This window comes from Nanorana parkeri, unplaced genomic scaffold (assembly GCF_000935625.1).
Source record: "Nanorana parkeri isolate BGI_ZX_2015 unplaced genomic scaffold, ASM93562v1 scaffold62, whole genome shotgun sequence".
Taxonomy (NCBI): Eukaryota; Metazoa; Chordata; class Amphibia; order Anura; family Dicroglossidae; genus Nanorana; species Nanorana parkeri.
In genome coordinates, this window is record NW_017306330.1 from 2,490,733 (window position 1) to 2,508,716 (window position 17,984).

At 41.6% G+C, this 17,984-nt stretch overlaps 1 protein-coding gene across 1 annotated transcript in view; it reads right to left on the reverse strand.

The window, feature by feature from the left end:
- NBN (nibrin) overlaps positions 1 to 17,984 on the reverse strand; it is a 56,029-nt gene that overhangs the window by 28,869 nt on the left and 9,176 nt on the right. Inside the window, exons 2-8 of the mRNA XM_018576273.1 lie at positions 11,836 to 11,969; positions 9,915 to 10,063; positions 9,416 to 9,575; positions 6,617 to 6,720; positions 4,326 to 4,443; positions 3,252 to 3,439; positions 1,654 to 1,763 (exon numbers count right to left, since the gene is read on the reverse strand). Of these exons, the coding sequence (XP_018431775.1) occupies positions 1,654 to 1,763; positions 3,252 to 3,439; positions 4,326 to 4,443; positions 6,617 to 6,720; positions 9,416 to 9,575; positions 9,915 to 10,063; positions 11,836 to 11,969 (963 nt within the window). The remainder of the gene's footprint in view (positions 1 to 1,653; positions 1,764 to 3,251; positions 3,440 to 4,325; positions 4,444 to 6,616; positions 6,721 to 9,415; positions 9,576 to 9,914; positions 10,064 to 11,835; positions 11,970 to 17,984) is intronic.

Genomic DNA, 17,984 nt, shown 5'->3' on the forward strand with positions numbered 1-17,984 from the left:
GAAGGAAGGACAGTGTCAGCACCAATTCAGAGATGATTGGAGGATCTACAGCCAAGTGATACACAAATAAGGTAAAGCATTGTTAATAGTTAACTCCTGAGTTTGGTGTCACTTTAAGTATTACCTGTATTTATAACAATCTACAATAGAGGACCTGAAATCTTGACCAGAAATCCACAAAAACACAGAGAGAACAGGAAGTACAATCTCCATTAAGATTATGTCCCTGGACCTGGGATCTCCGAGCACCTACATGGTCAAACGCATCCCCTTTTCAGTATATTACATTGTTGCATGTGTGAAGTACTTATTACCATTTAGCTAAAATATATTCTGATAAAATATTTTCTTACAGTCTATTACATTTTATAATAAAACAATGATTTATCAGCTTGCTGTTATCCAAGTAAGAACTCAATACTGGTAGTGACTTTTCAGAGATTCAGCAGACCGGAAGAATTGATGGCTAATATTTGATCAGCAACACTGATCAGATATTTATAGCAAGATTTTCCCATATCAGATAATGGCTAACGATTTCTAGACGGTATTGTGGGAATGTATGAGATGACAGACAAAGCTTATGGTCAGTCTATGTCTCTGTCCTTAACTTTGGTTTTAAACAGGGGGCAGTGACTAAATGAATGCAGTATGCGGTATAAAAAGTATAAATACGAGTTTATTAGATCTTAGAGCATCTCATAGCATAGCTGCTCCTCTGATTCAAGACTATAACTTGAGGTGCAATCTGCTAGTATTAACCACTGCAGAAATTTACAGTAGTGCTACTCATATGTGTATTTTTTATTACGGCATGGTCTTCCAGTGGAATATACACCAAGATCTCTACCAGATGTTTCTGAGCTATAGATGTTTCTAAAGCTGGCCATACCCTTACCATTGTTTTATCTTGATGCCTCCCATCCCCGCTAAACAGTGTGGATGGGGGAATCCCTTCACCCTCTGGGCTATTATGTGTTCTGATAGCAGCGGTGAGCGGCCATCACTGGCTGTAGTCACTGTTCAGTCAAGGATTTTTCCAACTAGCTCCTTCAACAAAAGTCGATTGAAAAAAAAAGATTTTTGTCGAATGGAGAGGTGCCAATGGGGCCACACACTGCTCGAATTTCGGGTAGTGTATTTCAGCAGTGTAAGGTCGGCTAAACTGGTAGAGACTCTGAATATACTGTTGGTATTTTATCTCAAATCTGGCTTGGAAACCTCTGGGAACCCCAGATGCCTTTTCTAGACAGAAGGAAGTCTGGCCGGGCCTGTCCAGCCTAAGATGACCCCCTCACACACTAGTCATAGCGGTTGCAGACACGAATGAACAAACAGCCAGGATGTGACTTCAGGGTTTTAATTAACACTTTGCAGGGCAGGATAATCTTACAGGATAGATACTTTGCACCCATCCTTTACAAATACACCCAGATGCCCCTTTGCCATTTTTCCTTTTCCAAAGTAAACCTGAACGCACTCAAAAATAACATCAAATAGACCATAGATTCGCTTAAATATGTCCAATAAAATAAATTAATCCTCAAAACTAACACAGATGACATTTAGCAATAGGCCAGAGTCTGTGTACCAAGGATTTGCAATTTACTATGACTTTTTCCCTAGCAGAAAGCAGATTAAGTGTCATCATACCCTTCTCATTTCTATTCCCTGCACGTTGCTGAGGATTGCAATATATTTCTGTTGACATGTAGATAACGGCTAAACCAATTTCAGCTTCTGGAATAGCTCGCAATCCTTTACTGTAAAACAAGAGTTATGTTTAGTATTTCTTGTAACACAATTGAACAAGGAATGTCATAGACAAGAATCCACTAGAGTTTCATTGTGTTGAGTTATCACATAAATTGAACAAGACCCCGGTGAGCTGTAAGTACAATTTACATCACAAGCACTGAATCAAATACAAGGCTAGGAAATTGGAGAGGTCTTAAAGTAGATGAAAGTATGGCCTACCATCTTATCACTTTACTTTGCAGCACGAATAACAAATGTGCGCCCTTGATTTGTAGCTTTAAACAGGATGTTACAAATGTTAGTGATTTCAGCCCCTCTGGCCTTTCCTGTGCCCAGACAGGCACACTTTTGCTAATACATTTTTTAAAAGAGAACTATGGGGGAAACCCTTTTTTTTTGTCTGATGTGGCATACTGGGGGGGCTTATTTATCTGGTGGGATATGACCAACCTATAATCTGGAGCCCATATCTTTCGTTAAGGTGGAGGCGTCACATTGGGTGTCGAAGGACATGAACTGGAGAGACTGAAGTATTAATTTCAGTGATATTTATTTCACATTTGTGTTGGGAGACTTGGACTTTTGGTATAAAGAGTTGTGCATTTCATTATATACCCCTTGTGTATGCTTGTAATGAGATTACTACATTGTTTGAAGTTGATTATTGAACACAGAGCTGCATTAGTTATTGTCTTTTATTTCAACATGGAGGTTAGAATCAATAAGGACCCAGGTCACATTCAGTTAATAGAAGGTCCCTATCATCAATGTTAGACTATGATGATCTTGACAGAGGTACCATTTTGAGAGATGCCTACATTAGATGTAGCTTAAAGAGGACCTTTACACTCTAAAATCAAATTCCACCAATGCATCCCTCTATGTATGATGATTAATAAGGACGCTAGTTTATATCCTCCCGTGACCCTTAGGAGAACTATGGGGAAAAACACTAACCCCATAGTTCTCCTTTAAGCTTTGCTCCAGCCAAAAACATCTTTTTTTGTTTTGAGTAGAGTTTAGTTACAAAATCTGTTGGGTATTTACTGTCTGAGAGATTTTCCTACACTTTTTATACCTCTGACTCCAGGAGAAGAAAATGGGTGAAATGGGAGTTCCTATGAAGCTGGAATGTGTTACCATTGGAGAGAATTCCCATAACTTCTTGTTCCTCGATCTCCTGCCACCAGCACAGGAAGCAAGTTGAAATCTTCTCAGTGGGGACAGAGAGAAAGCACTAAATGCTAACAGAGGTTATATCTCTTCTCCACCCTGGCTACAGTTGGATTGTATTTTCTAAATATGGTGACTGACATAGGACTCTGATATGCAAGCAAGCAGGAAGAAAACACACACACACACACACCATTGTTGTGACAGATGCCAGCTTTTTTTTTTACTGCAATGTAAGCAACAAGTCTCTAACTAATCACAGCATGCAATCAAGACTCTTCTTATTAGGTTTATGAGAACATATATGGAATGCATCTCACCTTTCAAGAATATTCATGATAGATGTGACCCAGGTTGGGATCTGAGATTCAGAAAGCTGAGATTCTGACGTTCCCACATTGATTACACAAGTATTGGGGTTTTCTAGCAGATGTGTGTCATCCAATTCTCCCGCTAACAGACGAGCTTTGCCACCTCCAAAGCAAATTGTTTGGCTTAGTTTCTTGTGCTGCACAGAGTAAGATTATTTGTATAATAATCAAATAAGAAGAATCAGAAAAGCAGGGAAAAAAACACTTCAAAAGCAAGGCATGTACTTAACCATGAAAACAAATGTGTGTGCATCTTGTATTTTATACTTGTTAGCAACAGCAGCAGCTCTGTAACATACAGGCAATGTGGTCCTTGACAAAAAAAGCCAACCATAGACAAAGTAGAGATCAGAAGAAACAGGCTGTTCTGACGTTAAACCTTTGTTCACCTCAGAAATGTCACAGATGTTTCTGCAGATATACATTATGTCACAAGGAAAATTGATATACAGAATTGGAAATAGTGGTTGATTAGTGCCAATTCTATCTAAAGTGTCAGGTTTTTATCTGATGATGGGTCATGTCTGTTTTTTCATCTTGAACAATTGTTTGCACTGCACACAGATGCATTTCCTATACCGGGAAGCGTATTGTGTCTGCCACTGGCATGTGTATTTTACACAAGTATAACTTTTTTCAGCAGAGAAAATCCTTGATTATGGAGTGATCTTTTGTTGGAAAGATTGCTTGGAATTCATGAAAGCTCTGTCTTACAGGAAAACTTTCTTCAGAGACACAAAGGATGGGCACGGTCATTGCTGATGCCATTCTGATGGTACTACATGCGCCCTCTGAACTGAAAAAGTATGCATATCAGGAAATTCAGAGTAAAGTCAGAAGTCCTTATTTGCATATATGTGTCCCAAATAAGTGACAAAGGGGGTATCTATTGCCAAGAGGAGATCCTGCTATCTACTGTCCACCATACGCTAACCAAAGAACAGATGGAGCACAGAAGTAGCTGTAATGAGAGAATGGAAATACATAAAATATAGATTGCTGACTCTCACATGCAGTACACACCTGCTTGGCAGTCAAAAATAGAAAAAGTTTGTCTTTGAAAATAGTTTTTCTTTTTCCATTTTCTGAGAAATCCAATGAGTCAGTTTGTAGGGAAGGTTCATCAATTATTGGAATGAAGCTGCAGGAAAATAGACAAGGAAAATGGTTTTTAATATCGGTGTAGGGCTTTACACATACTAGAGGGACAGTCTTTTCTCTCACTCAAGGGAACACAACTTCTCTGCTAATCGGCTTTTTTTTTTGTGGCTAATCTTGTTTGGTTGCCACTCTGCTTAATCCCTATTGTTGCTGGCATCATTTGCTGAATGACCAAGGAAAATGTAGGCCAGTGTGCCCCCTGGATCCCTAAGCTGCCCTCTAGTTATTTTAGAGTTAATAAACCCCATAATAACCAAAAGTAAAATGTGATAAATATGGGTGCAGTGAACTACCGTACATAAAACAGACTGAAGGTAAACCAAGTGTACTTTCTGACTTCCTATCACAGCTACACTTCTTGGAAAGTATTAGCAGTTCATTAAATGATTTAACCTATTGCCTGCAGCTGTTTAAGCAATGATGTGACAAGGTCACTATGTCGCCCTGATGAAGGGAACCTGCGTGGCCCCGAAATGTTGGCTATCTGATATATGTGACACTAAACATCGATAAATGTATACACAGATGTGAAAACGATATCTTTTGAGTGCTGGTGATCTACTACATTCTAAAGCTTGAATATACACAGAGCCATCCGTGTTCATTACTACAAGCACCACATCTGCTAAAGGTTGTAGACGCTGAAAGGAGTGCAGGGGACACATCTGTACACTGTAGGCTAACTCAGTATGAATGCAACTCTCTCATGGTTGGTTGGAGTGTGATCCTTTAACCACTTCATGACCAGGTGTTTAGACCCCCTTCCTGGCCAGGCCATTTTTCAGTATTCAGCGCTGCGGTACTTTGACTGACGTTTATTCCGTCATGCAACGCTGTACTGAAATGAATTTTATACCATTTTTTGGGGACAGATAGAGCTTTCTTATGGTGGTATTTAATCACCACTACAGGTTTTTTTTTTACTATAATTAGGAAAAATTACTGAAAATTTTGGGGAAAAAAAAGGTTTTTTTTTACATTATGTTAGGAAACATTTATAATTAGCCCAGTTTTTGGGTAAAATTTAAAAGTCGGGGTCACGTCGGGTAAATAGACACCAAACATGTCAAGCTTTAAAATTGCGCGCACCCGCGACATCGCAGAGAACTACCATACCCAAAATTGGCCATAGGCGACACTTTAAAAGCTTTTACTGCTCATCAGTTTAGTGTTATCAGTGATTGATGGCCATAGACTTATTGCTCTCACTCCGACGTTCGGGGCGATATGTAACATGAAGACCGGAGGGAGCTCGTGTAACGAGCTCCCTCTGATCCCCTGTTACACAGGCATGGCGCTGATCCCGGGCTCGCAACGGGCACAGTGGAGCCCGGGATCAGCGGACAATGGCGGGGGGGACAGCGGAGGGGGCGCACCGATCGTTGCAACATACAAACGATCCGCCATGTTAACAGGCATGGCTGCCTGTTTTTAAATTTAGGCCATTTCCCGCTCGCGCACGACGAGGGGCCGTGTCTGAGCGGACGTCTAAAGACGTCCGTTCAGATCTAGAGAGCTCCTGGCCGGCCGTTTTTTTACTACGGCTGGCCCGGAGGCAGTTAAAAGAGAACTATGGCCAAACCTTTTTTGGTCATAGTTCTCTTTAAGGTCACAGGAGGACATTTACTAATGTCCTCCTGTGACCCAAAACTCAGCATATTGCAGGCTATTGCCCGCAATATGCTGACAGCCACACTGCAGCAGGGAAAGATCCCAACAATTGATTGACAGCTGGCTGAATCCCATTGAATTGATTGACAGCTGGCTCTGCCTCTCTAGAGCCAGCTGTATCCACCTCCTCCCCTGTCTGTCATTCCTGTCAGTGCTGGAAAATTGGAGAGGGGAGAATCCCTGCAGTGAGCGGTGGCTGACAGTCACCACTCTCTGCAGGGAAAAGATTGTGAACTGAGTGATCTGCGGTATGTGATCGCTCAGTTCTAAATCAATAGAGCAGACGTGTGACAACTTCAGTTTCACACGTCGGCTCTAACTATGTGGATGAGTAAATTTCACCCATCCCAGAGTGCTCCTTTAAAACAAGCAAAGTGATGGTAAAAGTACTGTTTAGGTTTTCATGAGAAGCTGATGATCATTACCTACATCTCACCCACAACACAGCTCAGTCTGCAGTTAAACAGTGCTCAGTGAAATACCTTGTAAGTGCAGGTAGTGCTTGTTTTTCTTTGATGGCTTTGATCATTTCACTAAAGTACTCAGGTGTCACGATGGATTTGCAGCAAATTAATGCACATATTGTCTGAAAAAATATAGAAACATTGATATAATGGGTAATGTCATTTCCATTTGTAATAAGATCACATAAAATATGTAGAAGGGCTTGTGTACATGGATGCAGTTTACCTGCATTTGATGCGAGTGTCAAACGCAGGTCAGCAGATTCACATTTACAATAATGCTACAGCGTGGATTACATTTGAGGCCATGCTTAACCTGCTTTGCACTACATTTTTCTGAGCACAGCAGGTCATATTGGAGATGTGTTTCCATTCCTGGCAAAGCAGGTCAAAATCAGTCTTTTGTGTTCGAACACATACATTTGAGCTACACTGTGTTCAAATGTAAAAGCCAGTGTTCGACAGCAACATGTTTCGTCAACCCTACAATAGACTAAACTGCAATGTGGAACATCTGCTACACACAACAAATGGTATGGAGCAGGAGAGGCTCCACATGTTATCCAGAGAGATCACCAGAGGCCTCCACATAGATTGTAAGCCCTCACGGGCACGGCCCACCTTACCATCTTCTCTTGAATTGTATTGTGATGTCTTCCTTATATTGTAAAGCGCTGCGCAAACTGTTGGCGCTATATAAATCCTGTATAATAATAATATAAAGAAAAGTGTTAAACCCTAGTGGAACACAACAAGGTGATACCGTCAGGTTTCTCTGCCCCCCATTAAAGACTTCACTAACTCTAGAGTCATAAGATAGCTGGTACACTCTTGGCTCTCCTAGTTGGGTGACCAAATCAGTACGTACATGGCACAGATCAGACATATTGTGAGATCCTCTTTCTAGAGCGGCTTTAGGTCTTAATTTATTATACATTTCCACTTTAGTCTCCTTTCCAGAAGCGCGGATTATCTATTTCTTATATATTGTGAGTTATATTAATATTTGACAGAGCAGCCAATAATTTCACGAGCTGCAAATGTTGCTAAGTCGATGAGATCAAAGCTTCCTGTAAATGGAAACGTTGTTTTGCCTGGTGCTGTCCAAAATAAGGGAGTACAAGGTTGTAGCACAAGGTCACTTTGTGGAGACTGGGGATAAATACATACACTCTATGGGAAAAAGTCAGAAGACTGTAGCACTTTGGGATCCAAAGAATATTATCGAGAGGATAACATAAACCGAGTTCGATGCCGACAGTGTGGGTGGGTAGAAGAAGTTTTATGCTATTAACCATAATCAAAGCTTAGGAAACACTCTTTTAGCTTCCCACAGTAATGACTGTACTATCGAAGAGGTCAATTAAAAATGTCTGCTTTCATTTTGGGGAGGGGGGAATAACAGGTGCACTGTCATTTTGCAAACATCCTCTGATATTGAAAGCAGGGAAATGTCAACCATGCAAATAAAAGCAAATGAAGTGGAAGGAAGTATGGAATCATTATACATATAAAACAAATCTAAAAATAATTTCAAGCTTGAGAACATCCAGACATGACAGCAGCTATTTGTGTTGCAGCTGCCCTCAATATGTGAATCAGGTCAGAGATTGAATTTCAGAAGGGGACCTGCTCATTATTTGGTGTGAAATATCCTTCGCTCAGCTGGGAAGGGAAATGTCAACAGAGGAAGCACATTACAATAAACAGAAGCTGATATCCGGTCAGGAAAATGCAATGTGTGTCTATTGTATCTGTGCCAGTGTATGAGCAGTGTCACGGTTAGAGAAAACATTTAACCCCTTTGCTGCCAGAGCAAATCCAAAATGTCATTTAGTGAATTTTAATAGCCAGTAACAAGTACATTTTCTCCTTTTTTATTGTATCCTTTTGGTTCTCCATTCCAGAACATTCCTTTAGTGTTAATAAGAAAGGGAAATAAAAGCTGCATTGTTAACTTGTTATTACATTACTGCCTCCATGCAGAGCTTGGGTAACAATGATGAGCTTTTAGTGGAGTTCGAATTCACATACTGTACACTTTCTATATATAGATACACTGCCTGGCCAAAAAAAGTCCTACACTAATATTTCTTCGGATCGCCTTTACTTTTGCATTCGCCATGGCATGGTTAAAATAAGCTTATGCAATGTCACAACATTTATGACCGTCCAGAATTGTATTATGTTTCCACCAAGATCTTGTAGTGATGATGGGAGAGTCAGACCACTGTGTAAAGTCTTCACCAGCACATCCCAAAGATTCTCAATAGAGGTTGATGATGACTGCCTGCTCCCCCCCAAAAAAAAGTCACCACCATAAGTGTTATGATCTAGGGTTGGTCAGTGAGTAAAGCCTATACTATAGTGTCCCCTGAATGACAGTTCTGAGTCTACTGGAGCTACTGGCATGATATCAAAGATATACATAAAAGGTAGCAGCCAAGTGCTTTGGAAAACAGAAGCCATGCTGACCTATCTTGTGAGGACACGCTTTCTGGCTCTCAGCTTCTCCAAACTTGCCAAATTCCCCCCTGGATTGAGCTCTGTCTTAGGTCGGGTGAGTGGGAGTAACCACCACCCACTTACTACCTCTTAAAAGTAAAGTGTATAGTCCTATATTAGGCACTACTAGTGTAGTGGTGAAAGAAACATGGGGCCTGCCATTGCTGACCTCCTGAAAATGCCTGCTACCTGGCTGCCAAGATAGACAAATAGCAATGTTGGTTCAACCACCTGAGGTGGAAAATGGGGCAGTGAAAAGGACGGAGCTGCCTACAGCATTTTCTTTTCTAACTTTCTTACTGCAACACATACCTTGATAGTCACTTTAACTGAGGTCATAACCAGATGAGTAGATTTCTCTGTCCAGTTGTTCACAATATGGCCACCAAGTAGCTGCATTGCTTGGTTTAAAGAACTCTTCTCTGAGCTGCTTAAACAGGACGAACAAGTCACTAAAGATTCATACATCACTCTGGATAAGGAGAGAGGAAAAAAAAAAAGATATGACATAAATGCTGAAGTCATGTCATGGATAGATGAGCCTCGCTGGCTCTTAGGAAGAATTGTTAAATATTAAAATGCCTTAAGGGGTGGATGCCAGTCTGGAGGAGTGGGCATTCCTAGGCAGGCTGTATTTACATGTAGACCTTCATAGGCAACACCCACATGTAATGCAGAGTTTCTAGAATTAAAAAACTTAAATCCAGTGAATGAAAGGGTGAGCCAGGAACAGGGAGGTTACTGAGAAAAGCGCTAGATCAGCCTTTCTCAACCAGGGTGCCTCACAATTTTGACATTAGAAAATGAATACCTGAATTTGCTATTATATACTCCAAATGTAATCTTGTCTCCGGAGTTCAAGTTCCTAGAAATAGCATTCTCCATCCTTTCACCATTAACAAAGGTGCCATACTTTGAAGACTCCTTAAGAGACAGGACAGGAATGACGTCTGGATGTCCCTGTACACAGAAACAAAAAGTTAACAAAGAACTAACTTAAAAAGTGTATGCCTGGGCAGAAAAAAAAGTCAGTACATCTCTGCAATGTGTGTACATATACCTATGTTTTGTCTCTTTCAAAAAGCTACCCGTACAGAAAAAAATAAAAATAAAAAATGGTGATCTGCCGGAAATTTAGCATGCTCCAAACATCAAGGTGCCTCTGGTACACTGCAATCATCCCTGTCCTGTTCTCCCTGCTGAGCTAAAAAAACACCTTGCCCTTATGATATCAAGATGAGGGGATGGGGGAGTATTGTGTAGTCCAGCAGGGAAGAACTCAGACATGGCTGATAACACTGCATTAAGAAGTTCAATAACCTCTGCCAGTCTGAAACAGTGTTATTAGGCCTGGAATTGATTAGAAATCTACCCAACAGAAGACACACAACAATTATAACCCAGTAGTGGTTTTCACACATCCCCTCACTATGCAGAGCTGGAAAACAGTTTTTGATTAATCTTGCCCTTACTTGGAGGCTAGGCATGGCCATATCCTAACGCTCCATATGAATGAACAGAATATTAAAGAAGTGCACTAACAGTGCCAGCAGCAGGGTGCAGAAAAGACTTTAATGGGGAGACCTCCCTATTAGTCAAGTAGACAATATGTCACCAGAAGACCTATGAATCTTCATCTAATAACATCTTTATTGATGTTCATTCAGGATATCAGAAAGATGAACGTCAACAAAAGGTGTCTATGGAGGAAGATTTATAGGTGTGTTGGTGACATTTTCTACTAAACTTACTGCAGCACCTGGAAAGAGGGGGTGTACCGGTTAGGTGTGTAGTGGGGAGATACAACCAGCTGGACCAACATACACTGACAGAAATCTGTGGCCGTAGTTCAGCTTTAAAAGGTATCTACACCTGAGAGCTAATATATAATACACTGCATCTTACCATTCATTGGATTTAGTGGCTGTATTGGTTCTCTTTTTTTTATCCTATATTTCTACCTGGTAATCCTGACAGCAACTCTCTTCCTGTCCTAGGGCGACAACACTCACTCACCATACTGTATCTGCGGAAAGGCAGCATTAACAAATAAACAAAAAAGATCTGTCAGTGATGATGCAAAAAAAGGTGAAAAAGAGCTACTAAGCACTAAAATGATATCTGATATAATACAAAATATATATATGAAATAATGTGCCGAGCTGAAGAAACAAACGTTGCGGTGCACATAACGAAATCGCATTGTTTGGATTTATTATCTGCACCGCAACGTTTGATTCGTTTTGGACTTTATTTCACTGTGTATGTTATGTGGTTTGCGTTCAGCCTATAACCATCATTGTATATTTCCATGTTTACATTTGATGGTTTCTTCAGCTCGGCACATTATTACATATATATGGAAAGTCAGCATTGTCACCCTAGGACAGGACTACGGAGTACCTCCCTATCTTCAAGCAAGTTCGGCACAGACAGGGAACACAGGAAGTTTTCATCTCACAAAAGTTCTGTTGGAGTGGATACAGCAAACCTTTTTTTTTTTATAGAATATTTAAAGAAGAACTCCAGTTACAAATCTTATTACCCCTTGCAGTGGGGCTACTCCCACACTGCAAGGGTTACGTGCTCAAATCTGTGTAGGTACTAAAAGTTATACTCATCAGACCATCCGAGCCCCACTGTAAGGGTGAATACATTTTTTTCCCTGTAGTCCGTATTAAAAAGCGACCAAAAGAGAGGACAAAAAAAAGTGTTCTTCTCCTAGAACTCACCAGACTGGAGAGGGGGTGGCTGACAGAGAACGATGCATGAGATCTGCTGATGGACTGATCATCTTCAATCAATATTGAACAGTTCTTACGTCCCACTACATAATCAGTGCCACTGAGAAAGTAATACAGCTGTCCTGGGGAGAAGAAGACAAGTCACAGTCACAACATAGAATACCGGGATTTACATCAAATCATCTTAATCAAGAACGCATTACACCGCAGACTGCACTGGAAAATAACACTTGATGAACGAAAGTTTGAATCTTATTGGTGGCTCAGGGCAGGGCCGGATTCCCTGTCGCTCCGTGTGCACAGTGAGAGAGCTGTGCTCTTCCAAACTCTGGGAAAATGCAAACCATTTTTATTTGATATTCTGTTCTCACTGACATTTATGGAAGCTGTTTAAAACAAAAATTCTCTAACAGTAAGTGTGACAAAAGGCAAAGGGATGATGCAACTGACACGTGGGCGATGTCTCCACTTCCTGTCCATTGGTCATATATAAAAAAAAGAAACGGATATTTAATGTATAACTGCCTTCACCTTGATTCTAAAAGCAGCAGCCATTCCTCCCCCCTTTTTTCTTTCCCCCCCCCTTACTTCAATACTTTGAAGGCAGGTTCACAAAATTTCCGGACCAGAAAATGGTGTGAACCTGTTCGCATTTCCAGTGCATTCCAGACCAGACAAAATGAAAAATGCAGTATTTTTCTGGTCTGGTCTAGACTGCGCTGGTGTGAACAGGGGCCAGAAATAACACAGGAATACATTAGGCTGCATTTTGGGTCCGGAAACAATCCGGTATGGTCTGGAGATGATCTGGATGTGGTGTGAATGAGCCCTGAGTCGCTGAGCAAGGACAATGCAGATAAGGACTTCTGACTTTTTCCCCATTTCCCAGGTCAGCATTCTTGTTCTGGGCCAGCGACTCAGACTATTATAGTCTGTGAACCATCAAAACAACCATGAAATGAGCATTTTCAGTAGGTGGTCAACAAAAGCAGATCCCACATATTCTTATCAGAACACTATTTCTTTAAAAGGTAACCTACCGGAAAGATAAACAAATAAGCTATAACATGCTCACTGCCATAGGACACCTTGATATTGGTAAACTGGCTGTTGTGGTTCCTGTTTCTTCTCACTTAAAGGGCTCAGGGACACGGCTGTACAGCGTTTTTATCAGTACAGCATCTTTTTTTTCAGATCTAAACGGCAGGAATTTTTTTTTCTATGGATTAATGCCCACAGCTGCGGAAAGATCAGTAAACTTGAGCTGCGTTCAGAGCTGCAAAAATTGAAAAACCTGTGTCTGGGGTCCACAAATTTACACATGTAGGCATATAAATGCATGTACATGGACACAAGTATATTTAAAAGGGACAATAAACTCAGGAGTTAAATCTAATCTTTAAAAAAAAAATGTAAGTACCTTAACTATTAACAACTATTGTATCTTATTTGTGTATCACTCGGCTGTAGATCCTCAAATCTTCTCTGAATTGGTGCTGACACTGTCCTTACTTCTGGAGGGTGGCTACTTTTGTTCCCCATGATCCCTGTGTGTGTTGTAAAGTAGCAACCTCACTACCGTGATGGACTACAATCTCACCTTTAGTTTTCCAATTTGTATTGGAATCATAAATTATCATGGGAGCGAGCTGCAGCCTCGTCTGAAATTCAGAGGTTTCAATCTGTAGCACCATCTAGTGGTTGAAGTTATAACTGCCTTTTAGAGTTTCATAGGCTTGCACACGTCTAATGGTTTTGTTAAGTGCTATTAAGAAAGTGCTCAGCTCCAGCAAGATGCTTGAGCAAAAGACCTTCCACAAATCTGTTCCATTGACCTTGCTCCGAATTTCCAGTACCAGTTTATGATACCTGTTTCATTCTGCTGTACACCTGACCTTTAACTGATTTGGGACAGACCTGATCTCTAGCTTGTCTAGACCAGCATTTCTCAACCTTTTACTTTAAAAGCATGCAAAATGTCGAGGCACCCCAATCAAAAATGTCAGAGGTTTTAAAGGGGGGCCCCCAAGCAAAAAACACACCAAAAAGTGGGTTTCCTCCTTCACATCAGCCTTTGTAATAGTAGCCCCCTTTCACATCAGAGTTTCCCTTTTACATCAGAAGCCCTCTTCACATCAGTCACAACATTTTGAGGCACCCCAAAGGAGGCCAGGAGGCACACTAGCATGCTACAGCACCCTGGTTCGTAAAGCTTGTCTAGACTACAATCTCATCTCTCATTCTGTATTTGTCTTGTTGTTGTCAGCTGTTGACAGTCCTGATGTATCTGTATACAATTGGTTGAATTGCTAAGGGGTATATTCACAAAGCTGTACAACCTGCAGTACCACATTTCAAGACCACTGAAGCAAATCATCAAGCTGGTGACATTTTCTGCTTTCTTCAACCTCAACTGCTAATCTAGCCACATAATAGCAGCATATGTGCATGTACATGGTGACTGGCACACAGCCATGTAATAAGCAGCACATGAAGCCCTGAGAATACTATTGCTCCAAGTACAGTACTCGGTTCAAATACAAGAACAAATACTGATACTTTTCCAGTTCCAAGACTAGACTGGAGAAAAACTCAAAAATTAGGAGGCAGCTGTCATTTTTAAGGAGCATTGGCTACCAGGCTCGTGGGATTTGTGCATCCCTTTTTAATGTATGATTTGAGATATATATATATATATATATATATATATATCATTTGTTTTTGTTTTGTTTTTATTTATTAGGGATGCACTGATACCATTTTTTCCATGCCAAGTACAAGTACTGATACTTGTCCAAGTACTCACAGATACCAATTACTGATACGTTTTTGTTTGTCACGTGACAGTTTATCTAAAACAATACAGACTAATGATTTCAGGACAATGGTGGAGCGTCAGAGCCAGGTACCAGCTGTAACCGCTGCAACCCTGGTAGTTCTCGTGTAAATGCCAAGTATCAGCACTGGTATCTGAACATCCCTACTTTTTATTTAAACTCAAAATGTAACTGTGCTGTGTAAAGTATATAGCAGGTACTTTATTACAATCACTGCCCCATCCTCCCTGAATATTCTATACAAAATTTGGGGCTTGTTCTCCCCACATGACAGTGCCCAGGCCTGGCAATAACCCGCTCATACCTGGAAGTACTGCTACCCCCCTTTTATTCCCCCCCAAAGAGGTGCTAAAAAAAAAGAGCAGCAGCATACGCAAAGCAACACTTACACTAAACATTATATCGACTTTATACAGACCTATGATTTCAGGACAGCGGTGGAGTGCCAGAGCCAGGTCCAAGCTGCAACCCTGGTAGTTCTCGTGAAAATGCCAAGTATCGGCACTGGTATCTAAGCATCCCTAACAGCAATGCTTAATGCATACATCATGCAAATATTGACCCCCCCCCCTTAACCACATAGCTTGTGTCCTATTAAATGAACTCTGAAAACAGATGAGGTGCATGTCTTTACCTTAAAACTGCCCTTGAAGTGGTAATAACACAGACAGTTGAATCAGGAAACACAATACATTTTCCTGCATTTGATTTAATATCTGCAATTATATCACTTAAGTGGATATTCTACCATAAAGGATGGCATAACCAAAACAATCATAGCATTTCTCTCTGACTTCCACTCACAATACAACCTACAGCTCAGAGAGAAAAAAAAAACTTTTACAATGTAGTTTCAAATAGAGTAAAAAGTAAAATGTTTATATTGCCTGTGCTGTTTTATATTTAAGTGTAGCTGAATCAGCTGCTGGAAGCAGAAAAGGCCCTTCAAATACACAAGGAAAGAACGGCTTTCTCACTTCACTAGGACAATTATTGCCATAGGAGGACATGATGGAATTAAGGAGACCGCTTATCTGGATGCAACAGAGATGTCAATTATAACCTTATACAATGTAAGTAACATGATAGTCTAATGGAGAACTAAATTAAGAACATGAACAGTATACATTTCGAGACACAACTTTGTTTGAAGCAAAAGAAATCAGCAGTTGGACAGCAACCAAAACTCAGATGCCAACCATGGGAATTATGGCCTCCCTTATCCAATACTTCTCATGCAGAATGATCAATAGTGACAGATGCATTTAAAGGAGAACTATGAGGTGAGTGATTTCCACTCTTCCTCATAGTTAGAGGCGACGTGTGACATAGAAGCTGTCACAGGTTGGCTCTATTGATCGGGAAGAAACCGAACACATGCCAACGCTCGCTCACCTCCCGTTCATCTCCCTGCAGTGAGCGGTGACTGTCTCCTCTCCTCGCACGGACTCCCCCCCCTCTTTCCAGCATTGAGTGGAGGGACGGATGGTGGAGGAGACAGATGGTGGTGGGGTGGGGAGGGGGCGGGCAAACCTGGATCTGCCTCTAGATAGGCAGAGACAGCTGTGTGGATCCAGACAGTATGGTCGGGATCCGTCCCGGCTGCGGAGCTCTCAGTATATCGCAAGCAATAGCCCGCCATATACTGAGCTTAGGGTCACAGGAGGAGGTTAGTAGATGTCTTCCAGTGACCCTAAAGAGAACTATGGGGAAAACACTTACCCCATAGTGCTCTTTTAATTTTCCTGTTTACCTGCAGCTCCCCTCCTAGGCCTAGCAGTGCTCGTGTGTGGGGTAGTATTCAGGAAGATGACATGCAACTGCCCAATCAGTGATTCTGTTAACCAGTACTTTAAATTGCAAGTTATTCGAGCAAAGATTCACATTTCAAGCATTGTCATACTCAAATCTAGCATACACACTGGCCAATTTATGCCACCCCAATGCAGACAAAATAATTAGGAATACAGGAGCCAGAAATATTTGATTTTTATGCCAGCTCTATTGACATCTAGAGAAAACCCCCAGCTGTAATTTTAAGAGCCATTGGCTACCTGGCTCCTGAGATTTGTCCTCTTTTGGGTCAAAGGAAGCATTTACTAAAGTCCTTCAGTGACCCAAAGTCAGCATCGAGCGGCCTACTGCCTTCTATTTGCCGACAGTGCAGACCCACTCTGCAGCCGGGAAAGATCCCGACAATATTGTCCGGATCCACCCCGGTGTTTGATTGACAGCTGACTCTGCCACTCCAGAGCATCAGCCAGCTGTGCCCGCCCCCTCCTCTGTCTGTCCCTCCACTGCAGCACTGCGGGAACAGAGGGATGGGGGGGAATCATTGTGGGGGACTGCCAGTCACCGCTCTTTGCAGGGAGAAGCTGTGCGTTCAGTGGTTTGTGATCTGTCAATCTATAGAGCCGGTGTGACAGCTGCAGTGTCACACGGTGGCTGTAAGTATTGAGAAGAGTACATTTTACTCTCCCAATACTTCTCCTTTAAAGTGTATCTTACTCCAAAATGAAGATAGAGAAAGGTTGAGAGCCTGTGTCAGGTTTATACTGCTGTGTCTCTGCTGGGGAGAATCATCCTTACTACTTGTTCTGGTGACCACTGTCAATAATTTCATATATTGTTACTTAAACAGGAATAGAGCAATGTTCTTCCAATGAAGGCACCTGTTCTGAGATCTAAGAGGAGATGTGCCCTCACTTTGAACCTAACAATCCCTGTTGTGTATCTGGAACAAGAAGAGAAGGACAATCTCCCAAATGGGACACAGACAGAAACAAAAGGTAGTCAGGAGTTTTAAAGGAGAACTATGGGGTCAGTGTTTTTCCCCATAGTTCTCCGTAGGGTAACGGGAGGACGCGAGTTTGTGTCCTCCCGTTACCCTAAGCTCAGTATACCACGAGCTACAGACACCGCAGCCGGAGCGGATTCCGACTTAGACGACGGGATCCGCCCAGCTGCGTGAGTGCCAGCTGGCTCTGCCTATCTAGAGGCAGAGCCAGCTGGCACTCACGCAGCTGGGCGGATCCCGTCGTCTAAGTCGGAATCCGCTCCGGCTGCGGTGTCTGTAGCTCGTGGTATACTGAGCTTAGGGTAACGGGAGGACGCTAGTTTGTGTCCTCCCGTTACCCTAAGGAGAACTATGGGGAAAAACACTGACCCCATAGTTCTCCTTTAACTCTTCCGATCTTTATCCAAAATTAGAAAAAAGCTTCAGCTTTAGAAACACCCTAACTTTTCAAGGAAATCTTTGGAGAGGAGTCCAATGTTATACATCCTTTTTGCAACCCCAAT